Genomic DNA, 18,141 nt, shown 5'->3' with positions numbered 1-18,141 from the left:
TGCTGGTTTGCTGTTAGGTGTGGGGAAGGGAACATCATTCTGGAATTTCACTCCAAAGTTAGGTGGTAAAATTGCTGGATATTGAAAGAACAAAGAAACAAACTTGAATTATAGCTTCATCTTTGTTTATTCAGCTTTGCTTTCTGAATATTGTTATTTATTGATTTAATAAATATGCAATCAAAATCAGTAGCCATGCCCTTCAAAGGTTTTCTAGGAAAATAAAAAAGGAAAAAAATTACTTGGTCAGTTTAATTTCTCTTATTTTATTGTCTCTGTACAGAACAGAACGGAAACACATGGGTAAAGAAAAGAGGAATAGAGTTTATCTTAGCTTTTGGAGTGGTGTTTCCCTTTGTAGAGAAGGCTGAGCCCTAGTGGCTTAACTCTAGTTTGGATGGGTATAGCTGATTTCCCTAAAGCAATCTCTGAAGATACACTGCATTCAGTGAAGTGGTATTTAAGAGGTTGCCACAGTAGATGCCTTCTAGCCCAGGAGATAGAGACCTCTACCAACTGCTCAGATGTGAACATAGGTCTTGGCAAATGTGTCTTAACAGTTCTTGCTGGATGATTGGGCACTTTGTTTTTGCTGCTTGTCCCTGTCCAGGGTTGCTAGCCAGGGACTAAAGGATTACAGGGACTACAGTAATGGTGGATTGCATGAAAAAAGCTGGTATTATCTTTATTAAGCTCCTTCCAAAGAGGAAGAAGATTTTCACCTTTTCTCCCTGGGCCTTCAGAGAGCTGTATGAACCACCCAAAGAAAAAAATAGCACGTAATTCCAGTAAGCAGTGGCACAACTTCCCATCCTCTCATCACCTGAAAAGATTTGTTCCCAAATCTGACAAAGGCTACACAGTGGGTTTTTTTAAATTTTCTAAATTTTTTTTTTGACAAGCATATCTCATATGACCAACATTTTCTCTTAGGTAAACGATGAAGTTTTTGAATTGAAAGGGCCGAGCGGTTGGTTGAATATTTGTGCTCTGATATGGTATAGATGTGGTTTTCTGTTCCTCCCTCTCTGTCATGTTACTCTTCATTTTTCCCTGGTTCAGTTTTGTCAGTGTAAGTTACGAGAAAGATGCATCAATGATCCTACTCTTCAAAACCTGGCAGTTGAACAAAATAATAATACATGGAGGTTCTTTTAATTTCCCTTCTGATTTCTGAGACTTGCCATTTGTAGTTTCTGTTGGTCTCTCTCTTGTAAGTTGATGACTTACTGTGGGAGTGGTATTAATTCTAACTGAGAGAGACAGAGTAATGACAACTGGGAGTGTGCTAGAAGAATAGCAAGTGTAAATAAGGTAAATAAAGTGAACTTAAGATATTACTGACAACTAATTAGGAACTTAATTGAAGCACAGCAAAAGTAGAGGCAATTTTTACCAAAAAACAGCCAACAATTTTTAGCAATATGATTAAAAAATTACAACTTTCAAACAACACCTTAAAGACCTGTATTAAAGATTTAAAGATCTGATTTCTTTTTCATTTGCTATCTGCAAATTTATGTTTACTTTAATTATATGTGCCATATGTCATACTTTTGTTTAGCACTTCTTGCTGTTTAGCACACTGGAGTCTTGGTTGATAGCTTGTGTTTTTTGGATGGTTTAATATTGGGAAAAAACACCGATATTTATGATAGCATAAATAATATGAAGGGTAATTTTTTTGAAATTATCACATGTAGGTTTGCCCATTAATAAAAAGTTTGGTTATACTTTTTTCCTCCCAAATTCACTACTACTTATTGCAGTGTTAACCAAAACCCTTGTAAACTGAGGTGTATTGGATTGCTTTCTCATGTTCTTATATTTCCCATGTGGCAAAATTCTCAAAGATCCTAAATATCTGCCTGCAGTCCTTTAAACACGACGTGAAAGGCAATCCCAGGAAATGAATAGTTCTAAAGTTTGCGGATTCTTGTGGGATTCGCATGGGTTTAATAGACCCGTAATGCTGTACTTCCAAGTATTTGTAGCTCTCTTGTTTTAAAATATAAATAAAATCTAAAAGCAAGATGTTGATTAACTTTTCACCCCAAACCTCCTGTAATCACATGGCTACTGCTGTTTGGATTTTTTTTTTTTTTTTAAAAGGGGAGTGGGGAAAGACTCAGTATCTTTGAAACAGCAGCAGCCCCAAAATGCCAAATAGATCAGTGCTAAATCACACGGTTTTAATGCCATTGTGATAAGTGACTTATATTAGAACTCAGCTGTGCTTAATTGCTGGATTGCAAAATTAGGAGTAAACCTGTGATTGGTCTATTGTGGGTATGAGCTATCCAATTCCCTCCAGACAAAATAACCTTTTTTTCATTTTTGCCCTTCATTTAGCCGTGGCTCATGGCTAGATATACAGATATACAGAAACTTCTGCTGTTCTGTGGAGATTTTATCACTTGCCTAGATCTATCTGTACTATTTCAAATTACCTCCTTTGGGCTAGAAAAACATTTCAGAAGAGCAAGGAAGCAGAGACTTACTGACTTTCTCTATGAAGAACTTTCCTGTAATTGTTTTCACTTTAGGCCAATGCTCTTAAGTGACAGATTTAATTTTGCTGATGAAAGTGTGGAGAAGAACACTTACAGTTAATTCTCTCTGGTGATACCATTAACTAATCAAAAAGCCCATAGTCTATTGATGATATGCTATGGGTTATTTGATAATTATATGGCTTGCATTATTAGTTTTGAGTAGACAAGGAGAAGATATTAAATTGTTTCACTAGCTTTATGTCTGTTTCTGGTTTTAACTGAGTTAGAATTTAATGATTGCCAAGGACAGACTAAGGGCTGAAAGGAGCAAAACAAAGTGCTGCTTGTTCATTTGAATTTTTATTCCGTAGGCTGTGCGTGGCACCACAGGTTATGAACTGTTGTGAAGTCTGTCCCTTCAGAACTAGTGCTACCACAGATGTGGGAGGAATGAGCTATTGATAAATATTAACACAACTAAAAAGTAGCAAACATTTTCATTTGAACTACCTTGAAGCCATTTCAGATAGGGACTCAAAGATAAAAGCTTCCTTGACTATCAGCTGAGTCAGTCAACAGATTACAACTAGGCACCAACTATTAATTACTGAATTTTGAAATATTTTTCTGAGAAAATCTGATGAACCACTGAAAAAATAAAAAGTAACGAAGAAGAATACATTTTATTTTATGCCAGGACCAGTGCATGAAGAACTGGGACAAAATAAGAACCAATTGTTGGCTCTTTTATTGAGTAGATAGCTATTTTCCAACTTTGAGATGACAAATTTTACAAATGTGAATTCTCAAATGTGCTAGAGCAACTGACATATTTTATTTTGTGCACCATATTATCTTTCGCTTTGAAATATTTGAATATTCCTTGTTCTTTTCAATAAACAGTTGACAATGAAATATACCCTGTTCACTGTCATTTTACTGCTAGAGCTAAAAAGGAATATAAGATATTCTGGAATTCTTAAGTTGTCAAAAGTGAGATGGAAGTTTTTGTTAGGTGCTCTCTTCTTTTTAAAAATAAGAGGTGTATTATTTTTGTCTTAACAAGGATGGGTTGTTTTTGGTTTTGTTTTTTTTTTTTAACAGCTTTGTGGACAATAGTAATAAAGTGACTGTTGGGAAACAGACTTCAGTAGTGATCCATAAGGTGTTCTATTAATCTGTATTCTCGGATCAGGTCTCCTGAGCTGCCATTCTTTCTTTGAGTGCCAATCAAGCTCTTTGCCCTGGTGTTTGAGGGCTTTTTACCAAGAAACATTTTCTGGGGAAGAAACATCAAAATGGAACTTTGAGATCAGGCTTTGATTGCAGGATGAAATGAACTGGAACATACACGACTTTGTTCAGCCTTTCTCCAGTCCTACTTCTTAGACCCTGTGGGGACAGGATGTGAGCTTGTATCTGTGATTACCGTTTGTGTCAGTATTTCTGATTACAGCCTTGTTATGTAAGAGAAACTTTTGTGTTCTGTTTTGAAGGAAAAAAACCCCAGTTTTAAAATCCTGAGACGTGTTTTTGGTTATTCACCTCTAAGGCAGGAAATTCAAAAGGTTACAATAATTAGCATTAATATTTGGATTCAAGAGTAGAAAGAGGGGACCAATTTCTAGGTCTACAGTCTAGCAGTCTATCTAGACTGTATCTATCACGGATTCCTGGTTGATGCCCTTCTGAGGTAAGAGGGCAAGCTGTATGATATTGAAGACTTAAGAATCAATTGTGTTCTTCCATTGTAGCACAATCACAGCTGTATCTATAAAAGCTTTTACAAACTTCTTAAGTATGGTTTGGATTTAGACTACAAGTTTTTAGGAAATGAGGAGTTGTGTTAAAGACATTACAGTGTTTTTAAGTGATTCTATTTTCCTTATGGACTTGTAAAAATGTACAGAACTCCTTTGTTAAAATCATGGGCTGTTAGTTTTTGAAAACAAACACTAATAATCTTTCATGATACAGAATTTGAATTACTTTTGTTCAATTTAGTGATGTATTACAGGCAAGTGTAATCAGATGAAAACTGAGAATCTGATTCAAAATCTGTTCCTTATTCTATTAATGTAAATGAATCTATTTGAATCTTTCAGGTTGTTCCAGAAGATGACATGCTAAAGATAAAAGCAGTAAATCATATCCAGTCAACTTGACTTTTTAACTAACCCTTTCTTGTTGTAGGCTGCTTTTCATATGTGCAATCATATCTGTAGCGTGTGCTCATACATAATGCTCTACTGATATCCATGATGACATGCTTTTGTGCATACACATCTGAAGAATACTAGGGGCTTGAAAGTGTGTGTCCAAGTCTATAAGCCTGTGAAATACAGAGTTGCTATTGATATTTTTCAGAGTATGCTGAATTTCTACACTGCAAAGGGAGGAAGTTTACGGATTTTGATGAAGTTCGTCAGGAAATTGAAGTAGAAACAGATAGAATAACAGGAGTGAATAAAGGCATTTCTTCAATTCCTATTAATTTAAGAATATATTCTCCACATGGTAGGTAAAACCATTCTACTTTGTATTTCTGTCATGTAACGTATTATGTAGCTCTGTTTGTCTAGCTGTCTCCTTTTGTATGTGTTCTCACTGCTCAGTCAGAAGTCTCCTGGTTCAACTCGCTCTCAGAAGTTTTTTCATTCCAGAAGTGGATATGTATCTGGAAGAATTCTCAACTTCCCTGCATTATGAAACTGCTCTATGGTGGAGAGCTGTTGCCAGTAGACCTGGGCAGAACACAGACTCTCTGTCCCATTTAATGTTCTCATGATTTAAAAATATTCTCACTCTGAATCAGGATGAAACCAATCTTCCCCCCCGTACATATACCATTAGATAGTAGCTCACCGGTAAAGACAAATAATAGGGGATAGAAGACTTAGAGGCAAAACTTTTTTGCCACCCTCCAGATGGATTCCCTGATCAGTGATCTAGAAAGTCATTATGTCTCCCTGCCTTATAGGATGTTTATTGTTCACTGTCACTAAAAATATATTTAGACAACAGTGGTGTTTGAAGCTATTTTCTGTTGTAGACCCCCAGTATAGATCAAAGTTAGTTCCTCTGGTTGCCATCTGCCCAATTTAATGAAGGCAATCTAGAGAAAATGTTTTGCATTGAATCTGTCTTGGATACAGGAGAAAAGTGGTATGTTTGGCTGAAGCACTTTATTTTTCTAACCACCTCGTCTGATGTCTTCATTGCAAATCAAAGGACAAAGATTAAAATAAAAGGAGAGGTAATTAAAAAGATGCTGAACCTCCCTTTGATGTACCATGAGCAGTCTTGGCTCTAAACATATGCCCCTAAGCCCTTCTCTGCTATGCAGATGTGGCACAGCCAACTGGAGAGGAGCTGAACTAATTGCCCTCAAAGCTTGTTTGTTGAACATGCTGACTCCAGGAGAAAGTGAAAATTTCATACCTAATGCTCTTATTTTGTTTTATTAGGATCAGTCTTTTAGTTCAGCAACTGTTGTCTGTATTAGCCAGACTCCAAATATGCTTCTGGAGTTTCCTTTTGAAGAGTTGCATTTTCCTCATTTGTCTAAAGGATACTGTGTTACCCCAGTACTAGCTGAACAAGCTAGGGTGCTTCTAGTTGACAGTGACCTGTACTGAGGAAATCATGCCAGGGCAAAACAGGTTTTCTTAATGGATAAACTTTTTCATGTTTCTTACTTTTTCTTTAGAAGTTAGAGTAAAAAAAACCTTAATTCAAAACAACAACGTACCCCAAAACCCCTTAACAACAATTTTTCTATGCAAGTTAGGCTAGCTATTGACTTTCTTAATTGGAGACACTGTTGAAAGCATGGTCAGAGGACTGTATGTAAAAAAAAAAAAAACCAAACAAACAAAAAAAAAACCTGTTTTGGGATGATGTGAAGGATGCAATGGGAATGGTCTGTTGCCTGTGCTCCTGTTGGTGGAAAAAGCTCAGAAAGCCATGTCAACTTGTTTAACAGCCTTCAAGGATATTCAGTATAAGTATCATTCTTCTATGCTAGTTGTAATGTTTAAAATATTAACTAGTACTAATAAATTCAGAGATGAAAGACCAACAGGGTAACAAGTGTACTTTTCAGATTGTCAGGCATTTTGTTTGAACCACTGACGATATTTATATACCTATAAAAGGTAATTATGTGGGGGTTTATGTGACTACAATTTGTTTGTAGCCAAGATGTGTAGACCTCTTTAGACATGTCTGGTGTGCTGATCGGTTTTATGATCCTGTGTTTTCCATATAGTATTAAGCCTGACTCTTATTGATTTGCCGGGAATCACTAAAGTGCCAGTAGGGGATCAGCCTCCAGATATTGAGCAACAGATCAGAGACATGATAATGCAGTTCATTTCTCGAGAAAACTGTCTAATACTGGCTGTGACTCCAGCGAACACTGATCTGGCCAACTCAGATGCACTGAAGTTAGCTAAGGAAGTGGACCCTCAAGGTAAGTATGATTGAACATAACCACTTTCTGTGGTAATAGACCAACTCATGTGTGAAATATAATTTATGACATAGATGTGTATGTATACATTCTTATATAGGCTTCAACATCACAATAACTGTTTGCTAGCTCAGTATCATTCAGGGAATGATGCTGTAAACGTATTTTTAAAATTTTGTCCCTGTCCCTTATAAGCAAGTGGGGCAGTGCCTATCTAGAAATTTTTGTAGTACCTAGCAAAATGGACTGTGGTGCTGATGGGATTTCTGGATACTTGCATCATAAATTTTACACAGTCAAATCCCAGGAATGCTGGGCCTTGTTGCAGAGATTTGAGGAACACATTTCAGCACTGGCAGTGATGATCCCTTCTTTTCTAGACATACCATAACTTGCAGTTGTAGCTGGTATTGTGTAATGCAGGCTTTGAGAATATCACATATCTGTTATAAAATTCGAAGATATAATTGTTCTTCCTGAATATATATGATTCTTCACTATCTTTTTCCTCCTGTCTCCACCCCGGTCAGGTCTTAGGACTATTGGTGTGATCACAAAATTGGATCTGATGGATGAAGGAACAGATGCAAGAGAAATTCTAGAAAACAAGCTACTCCCTCTTCGTAGAGGTGAGAATGTTCAGTTGCCTATATTCTTTGCAATCCAGATGGTGGTTTGGAATAAGGGCCTGGGATTTGGATTGGGAGTCCTGGAGGTGAATCAGAGGTTATGCTGGACTTGATGAGTTCCTAGCTTTTATTGTTATCTATTCAGCAAACATAAAATGCAGCGGTGCTAAAAACACCCTGCAAGTAAAATATTTTTTTTTCTGGACCTGGAAAATACACTTTACATTCCAGAGGAAGCAAGAAATCTCAGCAGGAGTTGTTAGCCAATTTTCTCTTCTGTGCCAGGTTGCTGTCGCTTGTAACAAAAGAATCTTTTTTTCTTTTACATATGACAGAAACAAGCACCACAGCTTTGGTAATCTCACTGTAAGCCAAGCTTAGACCCCTTCCAGAAATCTTCTATGTGATTGTTCTGGCACCTACTGCCACAGTTGCTCGTATTGTTAACAATACCAAGAATTTTGATTCTAGTTACAATGAGTTGATGAGACCACCATCTCCTCCCATGGAGCATGTTGGTCCTGCAAACGAGAAGAAATTTCTTCTGTATTTTGCTAATATTGTGTCATGTGTAGACCTCTCTGTGTGTGGTGATTTTGGTTTGAGGGGTTTTTTTGTTTGTTTTTGAAGTGATTTCTGTGTGGTACACCAAAGTTTCAGATATTTCTGTATTTGAATCGGTGATTTAAAAGAAAGTATATATATTATGCATAAACAGGATGAACAATTTAGCCGCTGTTAAGGTCATTACAGTACTTGTAAACAGGATCTGAAATGCCTAAATTGGAAAGTTTTGTTTGAACTGAGGCAGTCTAGTTCTATTTAATATGAATTCAGTAGTTCAGGCAATAGCTGCACTGACTTACCCATTGGTTTTGTGATGTTTCAGGTTATATTGGTGTTGTAAACAGAAGCCAGAAAGACATTGATGGGAAGAAGGACATAAAGGCAGCTCTTCTAGCAGAAAGGAAGTTCTTTCTTTCCCACCCAGCATATAGGCACATGGCAGATCGTATGGGAACACCGTATCTCCAAAAAGTTCTAAACCAGGTAAAACCTGAAGCCTTTGTGGTGAAGGCAGCTTTTATAATGATAGGACCAATATAAAATCTTTGTTAGAATGAATGTTGGTCATTGAACCTCATTTACTCTTTCCTGATTTTAACCTTTTTTTAATTTTTACAGTGTAATAAACAAAGCTGTATGTTACATGTAACATACAAAAACTGTGAGATGCAGTTTCTGACTTTTACTGACAGTTCTGCATTCCCCTGTTCTCTTGAATACTGAATATAAACATAAAAAATAAGACTTTTCTCCCTTCCTGAAAATATATCACCCTATTCCTTAATTATCGCATTTCTTATAGTTTAATAGGATTTTTAGAATTCAAATCAAGAAATTTGGGGGGGGGGGGGGGGTGGAGAAGACATTTTTAGAAATCATATGTCCTGAGGGTTCACTGTATGCCTGTGAACCTCAAAATGTGCACTTTATTGTAGCTTTTAATAGAAACAGTATACTGTATACTAATAATATAAATGACAAAATAATTGGAACACTTTGTTCACACTACCTTTAGTTTTGCCCAAAATCTTGGTTTATTTCTATGAGTCCATGCCAAACCCTGAGAGACCACAGCTTCCTTCAGCAGGAAATAGAGGTCTATTTCCCAGTTACCTGGAGGAGAAACCCATACCTTACTGTCCTAATGAAGACACTGCCTACAGCAGACTTGGAGGATTATGTAATTCTCTTCACCATCTTGTGTCTGTGGGTATTACTCTTTTCATAGTGCCATCCCTTGGCTTGAATAGCATGTGACCCTAATGATGATGCATCCCAGCAAGTTTGAAGAGGACAAGGTGAAGTCGTGCCTGCCTCTCTAAAATTACTGGTGATGCTATAATTTTTTTTTTTTAAACTTAGTTTATCAGCTGACCAGTGTTCTTGGCATTCCTACAGGTCAAACTTGATAGTGTTTTTTCAAGTTCACTGTCAAATTGCAGCCTTTGGTCTGGAATAGACAAAGGCCAGATCAGCCTGGCTTTGTCCATTTTGGACAGCAGCTGGAAACAGCAGAAAAGTTATTGATTAAGGTAGGAAACTAAGTGGCTGGCCTGCTTAATTTCTTGCTACAGTGACTTAGCCTGGCTGTGAAGTTACAGATGCAAAGGCATGCTCTGGACTCACTAAAAAAGAATGCTAATGCCATTTATTTGTGCCTCGGAACAGAAGTCTTCAGCAGGATGCAAGAACTCGCTTGTATCCTGCAATTTTGTCTGTGTTTAGGATGTTCTGCCTCTCTTTGTATCTTGAAGGTTTAATCCATATGTCTTAGTTTTGAGACTGAAGCATGAGCTGCATATACCTTTGGACTGTCTTATCTGTCCTGACTTGCATTGCTTTAGGTACTATTAATTTTTTTGTGAGCTGTTTTGTAAATTTAGCTATTGGAGTATGAACTGTTAGTCTTCTGTTGCTATTACTGTGTGTAGAATATTATATACGGGAAGATCTATTTAAGTTTCATCCCTAAGATATTAGGGACCTATTAGTGTTTGTGATTTCAGGTAGTATTTCTATTTCTCTGCATCCACAAGGTGGTGCTCCAGGGAAACTCCAGCTTTTGATTTTGTGCCTGTTGGGTCTGCTGAACAACTTTTATGTTGAGTTTACATATTTTGGTATATGACATTCTTAACTTATAGCTTGTCTGACTGGGGTTGGAAAGAGGGTTTGCAGCATAGTGCAAGAAGTCCACTTTGGTTTTAATCAAGGAATGGGTACAATGCATGAGAAAATTGTGGCACAGGTAAGACATTGATAGTGCTGTCCAAACACATTACAACATACATATGCAAAAGTAAGTGAGGTAAGTTAAATACCGATCTGGTAAGTCTTTCTACTCTCCTTCAATTTATTTTCCAGTACTTTTAGGTATATTTTCACAAATGAAGACTGATAGTCTTGAGTGCTAGAACCTTTTTCAGCTAAAACAAAGTGTTTAAAAACGGTATTTTTCTACAGTCATTAATATGAGGGCAAGCTCTCTTTCCTTTAGTATGCTTTGTACAAGGAAGCTGAAATCACATGGAGGTGACTTTTCCCAATAGTGGGAAAGTGCCAAGTAGGTATTTTGTATGTCTACACTTCCCTCCATCTGTGTTCTCAATGGGCTGTGGATGCTCAGAATCTCTTCCTTGTCCCACATTGCCTTGTGGCTGTAAAGTAAAGGAGTTGTCATGCTGAACAAGTGTATAGGGAATTGGGAAACACCCTTAGGAAAACCAGCAAAATGGGAGTGGTAGCATCAGTGCTCAGTGATGAGAGGTCATTTCAAATTACATATGTAATGTGTATAACTTTTTTGTGTGTAACTAAACAAGTATGTAGTAACAGGGCTCTGTGTGAGAGGATGAAGGAATTTTTCAAGCCGTATAATATGTATGCAAAGGGATATTGTATTGTTCTTTAACAGTCTCCATTGCTTCAAAGATCAAAAGGACCTACACTGGTAAGCTAGCACAGGTCATGGCTGATACGCTTGGCAGTCAAAAGGAAATGGTTGTGTTCTTGCTTTCATCTTTATTAACAGTATAAAAGGACTTTTATTTGCTTTTTAGCAACTTACCAATCATATTCGGGATACCCTGCCAGCCTTCAGAAGCAAACTCCAGAGCCAGCTGCTTTCTATAGAACATGAAGTAGAAGTATACAAAAACTTCAGACCAGAAGATCCAACCAGAAAAACGAAAGCCCTGTTGCAGTGAGTGTCTAGTTTTTTGTCTGCTTTTTCACTTTGAATAGGTTTGTTTTGTCTTTTTTTTTTTTTTTCCTTCTAATGAGTTTAAATTTAAAGATTAGAATACGGCTAAGGATTAAACTCCAAAGAATTCTGTGCTTGATGTTCCAGAACACTTTACAATTTCAGCAGTTTTCCCTAAATTAATTTTAGTTATCCTAGAAAAGAGAGAAAGCAGAACAGGAAAAGATACAAAGATGGGCAACATAGATGATCAAAGGTAAGAAACTGCTTCTGATTGTATAGACAGGTTCTTCAGCCTGCCAAAAAGATGACCTCAAGCAAGGGGAGGAGGTTGTGTTAGAAGTCTGTAAGATGAGGAGTCTGAAAGGATAATAGGGAATGCTGCTTTTTCCAATACAAAAACTTGGCTATCCAAAAGAACTTGAAGATGGCAAGATCAAAATTAATCATAGATGGTAGTCCTTCATGTGATGTGCACCTAAACCACAGAGCTCTTTGCTGCGGGAGCTGATACTAAAAATTTGTGTGCTTTCAGAAAGCAGCTAGGCAAATTCTGGGGGATGAGGGAGACATTTCAGTACAAGGACAAATTTCTGTTGTGTGAAGCCCATAAACAGCAATTTATTGAGGTGGAGAACGTATTCTGGAGAAATATTACTGTGTGCTTGCTTTGTTCTCCTAGGCACTTGTTGGTGACTGTCATGATATGGGTTTTGTTCCACTGTAGTGCAGCCATTCTTAAGTTCAAGTGATAGTGTATCGAGGTGGGTGAAAACCTTGTTCTTGCTGTTTGCCTCTCTGGGCACACATCTGACAACTAGCAGCAAAATAGGTGATGTGCCGTGTCACCTGTGCTTGTGTTTAAAACTGACCTGGCAGATGTTGACCCTTTTGGGCTCAAGAAGTCATAGATTGAATACTGTTGTTTGTCAGAAGAATTGCAGCGATTTCTGGAGCTACATTGTTGTTGTAAATTCTAAACTAGAAAACTTTTTCACTGCTGAGTCACTGTCCAGTTTGGGTCTCATCCACAAAATAAGTCTGTTTGACAAGACTTTGATAACACTATTGTAATGTGACAGAACAGAGATGACTCTTCATCTGACTGTGAATCAAGTGGAAGTGGAATTGGAGCCCTTTGTTGTGGGTTTAGCACTAAGGAAAAAGGGCAATGCTGCCATTATGGATTGAAGCCCAGTTAGCGCCCACTGCTTTGCTTCGTGCAGCTGCCTTACTTGGTCTGTTTTCAGGGATGTGTAATACTCAGCATTGCGTATTTTTTCACCTGAAAGGTGAAATGGCAGTGTTTTCTCTCTTTTTCTAATTGTAGCCCTCTGCAGTCACTTCTGTGTTCATACGCAATTCAAATTTACCTCTTAGAAGAGAAAGCATCTAAAGGAAGAAAAAGAGATGTAAAATGGATCTAGCTCTTCTCTTTTGTATGACTGTTGTCATATTCTTACTCCGACTGATTTCAAAGGTTTTCAGCCATCTCAGTGCTGTGGGATAGGTGCTAATAGCACTGGATTATGAAAACACATAAGTTCTGGACAGGATTCATTCTCTAATTAAAAGTCTGGAATTCAGAAGGGAAAATGGTCACCTGAATTAGAGAGGCTTTCGTGAGCCAGCTTATTTACTCCTTGTTTTTATAACAACTGTGTCCGAAAGAGTAGACATCCCTCGTGACTTTACTTCAGATGTTTTGGTTGCAAAACCAGAGGGACATCACCTCTGACTCTTCCATGACAGTACAACACAGATTTTTTTTTTATTTACTGTGTATATTTGTTGACTTAACTGCTAGAAACATATATTGTGTTGTGAATTGTTAGGTGTTGCTGGTATCTCGTGCTTGTTCTACTATTGTAACGTGTTCTAAAGGAAAAATAATTCAATTTCATTTCAGCCTAAGTCATCCTACTTGATACTTCTCTGCATAGTTTTTTTTTAATTCTTCTGTTATAAGTAGGTGCTATAGGAGAAATTATTTTCACTTTTCCTTCTTCTGGGGTGTGGAAAGTAATGTAACTAGAACCCTTTCCTCTGATTCTTGAGAACAACCTCACCCCATAAGATGATCTTAAGTTTCTACAGTCCTCTTCAAAAATTGAGTCCGGGGCCCTACACTTAAACTCCTTCTATAATTCTGTTAACCTGGCCATAGAGGTATCTGAGGTTTATCTGCAGTTGATACGAAATGTTACTTTTTGGCAGAATCTGTCACTCCAAATTTTATGACCGAACGCCTGTACTTACTTAATAAAATACAGTTGAGCTATCCCTGAACATTCCATAAATGGAGGAATTCTCATGTGTGTTCATCTAAACGCTCCTGCTGCAGAAATCTAAGCACAGCTGAGCTGGAGCTTGTGGTACTGAGAGCTGCCACACTGACATGTTAGTACTGCTGCTTGGGCTAGCTTTTTGGCATGGAAAAGTGAGTTCCTTAGCAGTCTCTTCCAAAGTTTCCAGCCCTGGATCAACTTAATGGCTTGATTCACATCATGCTATTGGACTGTATCTTTTTGAAAGATATTTGAAAAATCAAAGGGTCGTTGTGGAGAAGTAAGCTCTCCACAAATGGTACCTTCTGCCATAAAATTGGAGATTTTAGCTTGCGGTGGTCTGCCCTGTTGAGCTCTGCCGTTTCTGTAACAGCATCTAAATATGGGTGTGTCTTTCTATTCCAATACAGTAAGTATCAGAACTTAAACATTAGGACTTTTATTTGCTTATCCTACTAAAAAGACTGCTATCACTTTTTCTTCTCAAAAAAAAAAAAAATTAAAAATTTATGTAATAATGGTAACATTTACAATTTTGTGATCTTTGATAAAAGATGAATGTAGCCTGGTACCCTGCTGTATTTGTAGCTGACTTTTAACTCATAAACAGTATTTGAAAAAACCCAAACCAACATTTATGAAGAAAGAAAATAATATACTGAGCTATGTCCTGCGAGACAGGAGGGGTGTAGGGGGGTGTGTATGTAGGTGTGGATTTTATGGATTGACAACTTGACTAAATTAATTGTTGTTATAGATACTTTTGTCAGTTCCTAAACATGTTTTAATAGGGCACTAGTAGTCACATAGTACTGAAGTACAAGTTGGTAGTTGACATGCTTAAATGGTTGTTTGTTTTTTTTTTTTTCCTCCTCTCTTTGAAATTCAGGATGGTACAACAGTTTTCAGTGGACTTTGAGAAAAGAATTGAAGGATCAGGAGATCAAGTTGATACGCTAGAACTTTCAGGAGGTGCCAAAATCAATCGCATTTTCCATGAACGTTTTCCTTTTGAACTAGTGAAGGTATTTATCCATCTTGATGGTGTGCTTTGTGTGTTATTTATGTATTCTTATGTTCATATTGATTGTGGTAAAGCCACGATAAAGTTTGACTGGAAGAACATGCTCTTAACTGTGGAAGAAATTGCATGAAGTCATAATTGAGACATTGGGCTTCATTTCTCATTTTGGATACTCAGACATGCGAAGAAATCTGAAATCCAGTAATTAGAATATCATTATAATCCCAGTTGTACTATTTTCCATACTGTTAAATTATTTTATCACAAATGATACCTTCCTTCTGGTTAGATGGGGCAGGTTGGTAAATTTAAGTTGTGTTCAAGTAGCTTGTACCTATTAAAATTAGACTTATGGAAAATAGCCATTTTCTGTGTTTTCTACTTCCTGTTTTCACAGCATTAAATCAAATCCAGCTTTCAGTCCTACATTTTCATAGTGCAAGGTGGAGCAGAAGCAAATTTGGTGTTTTGAGATAATGTTTCTCCTCTTGATACATCTCTTCTTGCTTTACCCATCCGTTGGGTAACAGAATAAGTGGAGGTTCAGTGGGGTGTGAACTAATGAAACCTGGCTTCCTATGAATTTGTATTACGTATTCTTTTTTTTTTTTTTTCTTTCACTGAGCGGCTTCAGCTTCCCTTCATCATGAACCCTACTGTATCTCTAGTCCCCATTCTTTTACGTTTTTTCTAAGCTTCCTTTCTGCCTGTTTTGTGTTCAACTGCCTTGATATCCCCTAACTTTCAGTTGGGTAGCAACCAGACAGGCCTGTGTCTGGTTCCAAGCTTAAATGTGGTAGGTCAACTAGCAGTCCAACAGAACAGATAATAGTTGGGCTTTGGTAATGACCCATTTGTTTGTGATAACACTAACTTCTCTTCCAGCTAGCTGGCTTTCAAGACACTGCCAGAAAAGCTTTACAACTTCATAACTGAGACCACTCCTCTATTAAATTTGATTGAAAAACACTAGGATGGGAAGGGGAGTATAAACAGAACATAATCACAGAAGTTGCACCACTTTAGGAAACCAGGCTTAAAAAAAAAAGTTGCATCTTACTAATGTTGTTTCTGGCTTACTCTATCAACTCATGTCTATTTTGGGATGTTCTGCAAAATCCTTCCAGCGGTAGGTATATCTGGAATGGAAGGGTGCATAATTTTCAACAATCCTTACTGCTGCCCGTAGCCTTAGTTTTAAAATGTTTTAAGATACTTACGCTTTGTTTAACAAAATCAGAAATTACTCTTTTGCCAGTTGAACTTGCCTGTCTTCCAGTTGTATTGGGACAGGTAATGTTTTCTGTTTTATTTAAAAACTTCCCCTAATATGCTTTTATATGCTTTTGTTCCTCTAGATGGAATTCAATGAGAAGGAACTGCGGAGAGAAATAAGTTATGCAATCAAGAACATACATGGTATCAGGCAAGTGCTCCCGTGTTTTCAAGCCCAGTCACATTATAGAGGGTGTGAACTCTTTAACCTGTGGACACGCTGGCTATTGAGTGGTAAACTATATTACTAATGCCCTGCTCCCAGCAGCTGACTTTTTTCTTCCACTCCTTCATGCTTCTGTTTTTCAGGTAGCTATTTTGGGTCAAACAGCTGGTTTGCCTGAACAGGTTTAATTTACCTGGAAATCCTCAAATTATTTTACCAGAAAAAAAAAAGTCATTGATTATTCTCCGTAGTGACTGCAGTTCCACTGAGCCTGTATTCCTGAAACATCATAAGTTTTAGAGGGATAACTTGTGTCTTGATATGGGGGGAAAAAAACTTTTCAGCTTGTGTTGCAGCATACTCCTTGCACGATCTTACTCCCCTTTATTCTCAACTGTTTCTTGAAATGACTGATTTACAAGTGACTTGGCTGAGGTTTTATTTTGTGGATATGTCTGCAGTGTATTATTAGGTTTGGGAAGAGGGAGGTATTTGGTTTGGAATGACCTAATTATCTCATTTTGGAATGATCTGTCCATTTCGGAGGGACACTTCACTAGATACGTTACCCATATAATTGTTCTTTTGATAATAGAAAGACTTGGGTTCTTCTTTTATGGGTTTTTCCCTCCTACCCCCTTTTGAAAGTGTTGCTTACAAGCTTTGTTGTTCTTAGTATTTTGGAAAATGTTCTTTGTATTACTTGTACAGTAATGTTACCAAGGTGACTTGGTGAGCTCTCAGCCCTGAAACCTTGAAGCAATACAATACTTTGCATCAGCATATGATGAATTGAGAATGTTATGCAAATCATCTGTAGTCCATTTCTACTTTATTTGAATAATATATCTTGTCAGAGGAAGTAACATGAAATAGACTACCCCAATTTTTCTGAAGGTGTGGGGAAACTGGTATTTTAGGCCAAGATAAAGGGCTGAGGTTGGAGTATGCCATTTATCCCTTACGTAAGGTTTGATGCACTTCTGAAGAGGCTTTACTGAATTATATCAGTATTCCAGAGTGCTCATAGTCATCTTCAAGTAGTAGGGCATGTTTCTACTTTATTCTTACTCGCAGTGGCACTTCGTTTTTTAAAGGAAAAGGAGCAAATACAGTTCTGTGGAAGGCTGTTTGTGTTAGGGATTGTTATTACTCAGCTGTAAGTCTCTGAAAATGAAGATATGAGCAGTTCAGTAAAAATAAAAAATCTTCCTTGCATGATGTTTATATTACTGTCTTACATATTTTTATCTCCACAGAACAGGTTTGTTTACTCCAGATATGGCATTTGAAGCCATTGTTAAAAAACAGATAGTTAAGCTGAAAGGACCTTGCTTAAAAAGTGTGGATCTGGTGATGCAAGAGTTAATCAACACTGTCAAGAAATGCACTAAAAAGGTAACTTGCAAATAGATCTGGTAACGTAAGTATAACATAATGATAATACAAAGCTTGTCTTATGTTTTATGGTATTATAAGAGATTTCTGATCTCGTCACTTGATGTACAGAGTAAGACTATAAAGCAATTACAATTTCTGCAAAACTCAAAATCATGTAATGCTGAAAATGTTCATTTTTTCAATTCCTGTGTTTTGAAAATATATATATATATCTACACACACCTCATGATTGGAGTTTTGCTGAGAGTTGCCCCCAGTTTTCTCTTTTAAAACCATGTTTTCATTCATACTGAAGATGGAACGTAAGCAGCAATTCTGTGGATGTGTAAATCGGCAAAAAAATTTGTGTTTTAAAGTTTTCTTTTCCAATGCTAGTAAGAGGAAGAAACAGTGAAACTCTTCTAAAGCAAAGGCCTCAAATGTGTTCAGAGATGTCTGTCAAGGAGAGAAAAATGCTCCTTCTATATTGAAACTTTACTGGGTAGCACCACATTTTTTTGCGATGTAAAGGGTCTAAAACTTCTCATACACAACACCAAAATGTCTGATCTCCATCTGTCAAGAAATTAGAAGTAGAAAGCTGGGAAGATTTTTTGTCTCGCTTGTATTTGTACAGCCTT

General features: G+C 37.2%; 1 protein-coding gene across 6 annotated transcripts in view; it reads left to right on the top strand.

The window, feature by feature from the left end:
* Window positions 1-18,141, top strand: part of DNM3 (dynamin 3) — a 187,351-nt gene that overhangs the window by 28,492 nt on the left and 140,718 nt on the right. For 5 of the 6 annotated variants that reach the window (XM_074832867.1, XM_074832866.1, XM_074832865.1 and 2 more), the window contains exons 3-10: window positions 4,863-5,012; window positions 6,766-6,969; window positions 7,500-7,598; window positions 8,488-8,648; window positions 11,225-11,367; window positions 14,545-14,680; window positions 16,038-16,105; window positions 17,380-17,518. In XM_074832867.1, the coding sequence (XP_074688968.1) occupies window positions 4,863-5,012; window positions 6,766-6,969; window positions 7,500-7,598; window positions 8,488-8,648; window positions 11,225-11,367; window positions 14,545-14,680; window positions 16,038-16,105; window positions 17,380-17,518 (1,100 nt within the window). The remainder of the gene's footprint in view (window positions 1-4,862; window positions 5,013-6,765; window positions 6,970-7,499; window positions 7,599-8,487; window positions 8,649-11,224; window positions 11,368-14,544; window positions 14,681-16,037; window positions 16,106-17,379; window positions 17,519-18,141) is intronic. The other variant, XM_074832868.1, reaches the window with a different exon arrangement.

Source organism: Strix aluco, chromosome 8 (assembly GCF_031877795.1).
Source record: "Strix aluco isolate bStrAlu1 chromosome 8, bStrAlu1.hap1, whole genome shotgun sequence".
Classification (NCBI taxonomy): domain Eukaryota; kingdom Metazoa; phylum Chordata; class Aves; order Strigiformes; family Strigidae; genus Strix; species Strix aluco.
The sequence above is the reverse complement of the archived record's forward strand: the minus strand, read 5'-3'. Positions and strand labels throughout refer to the sequence as shown.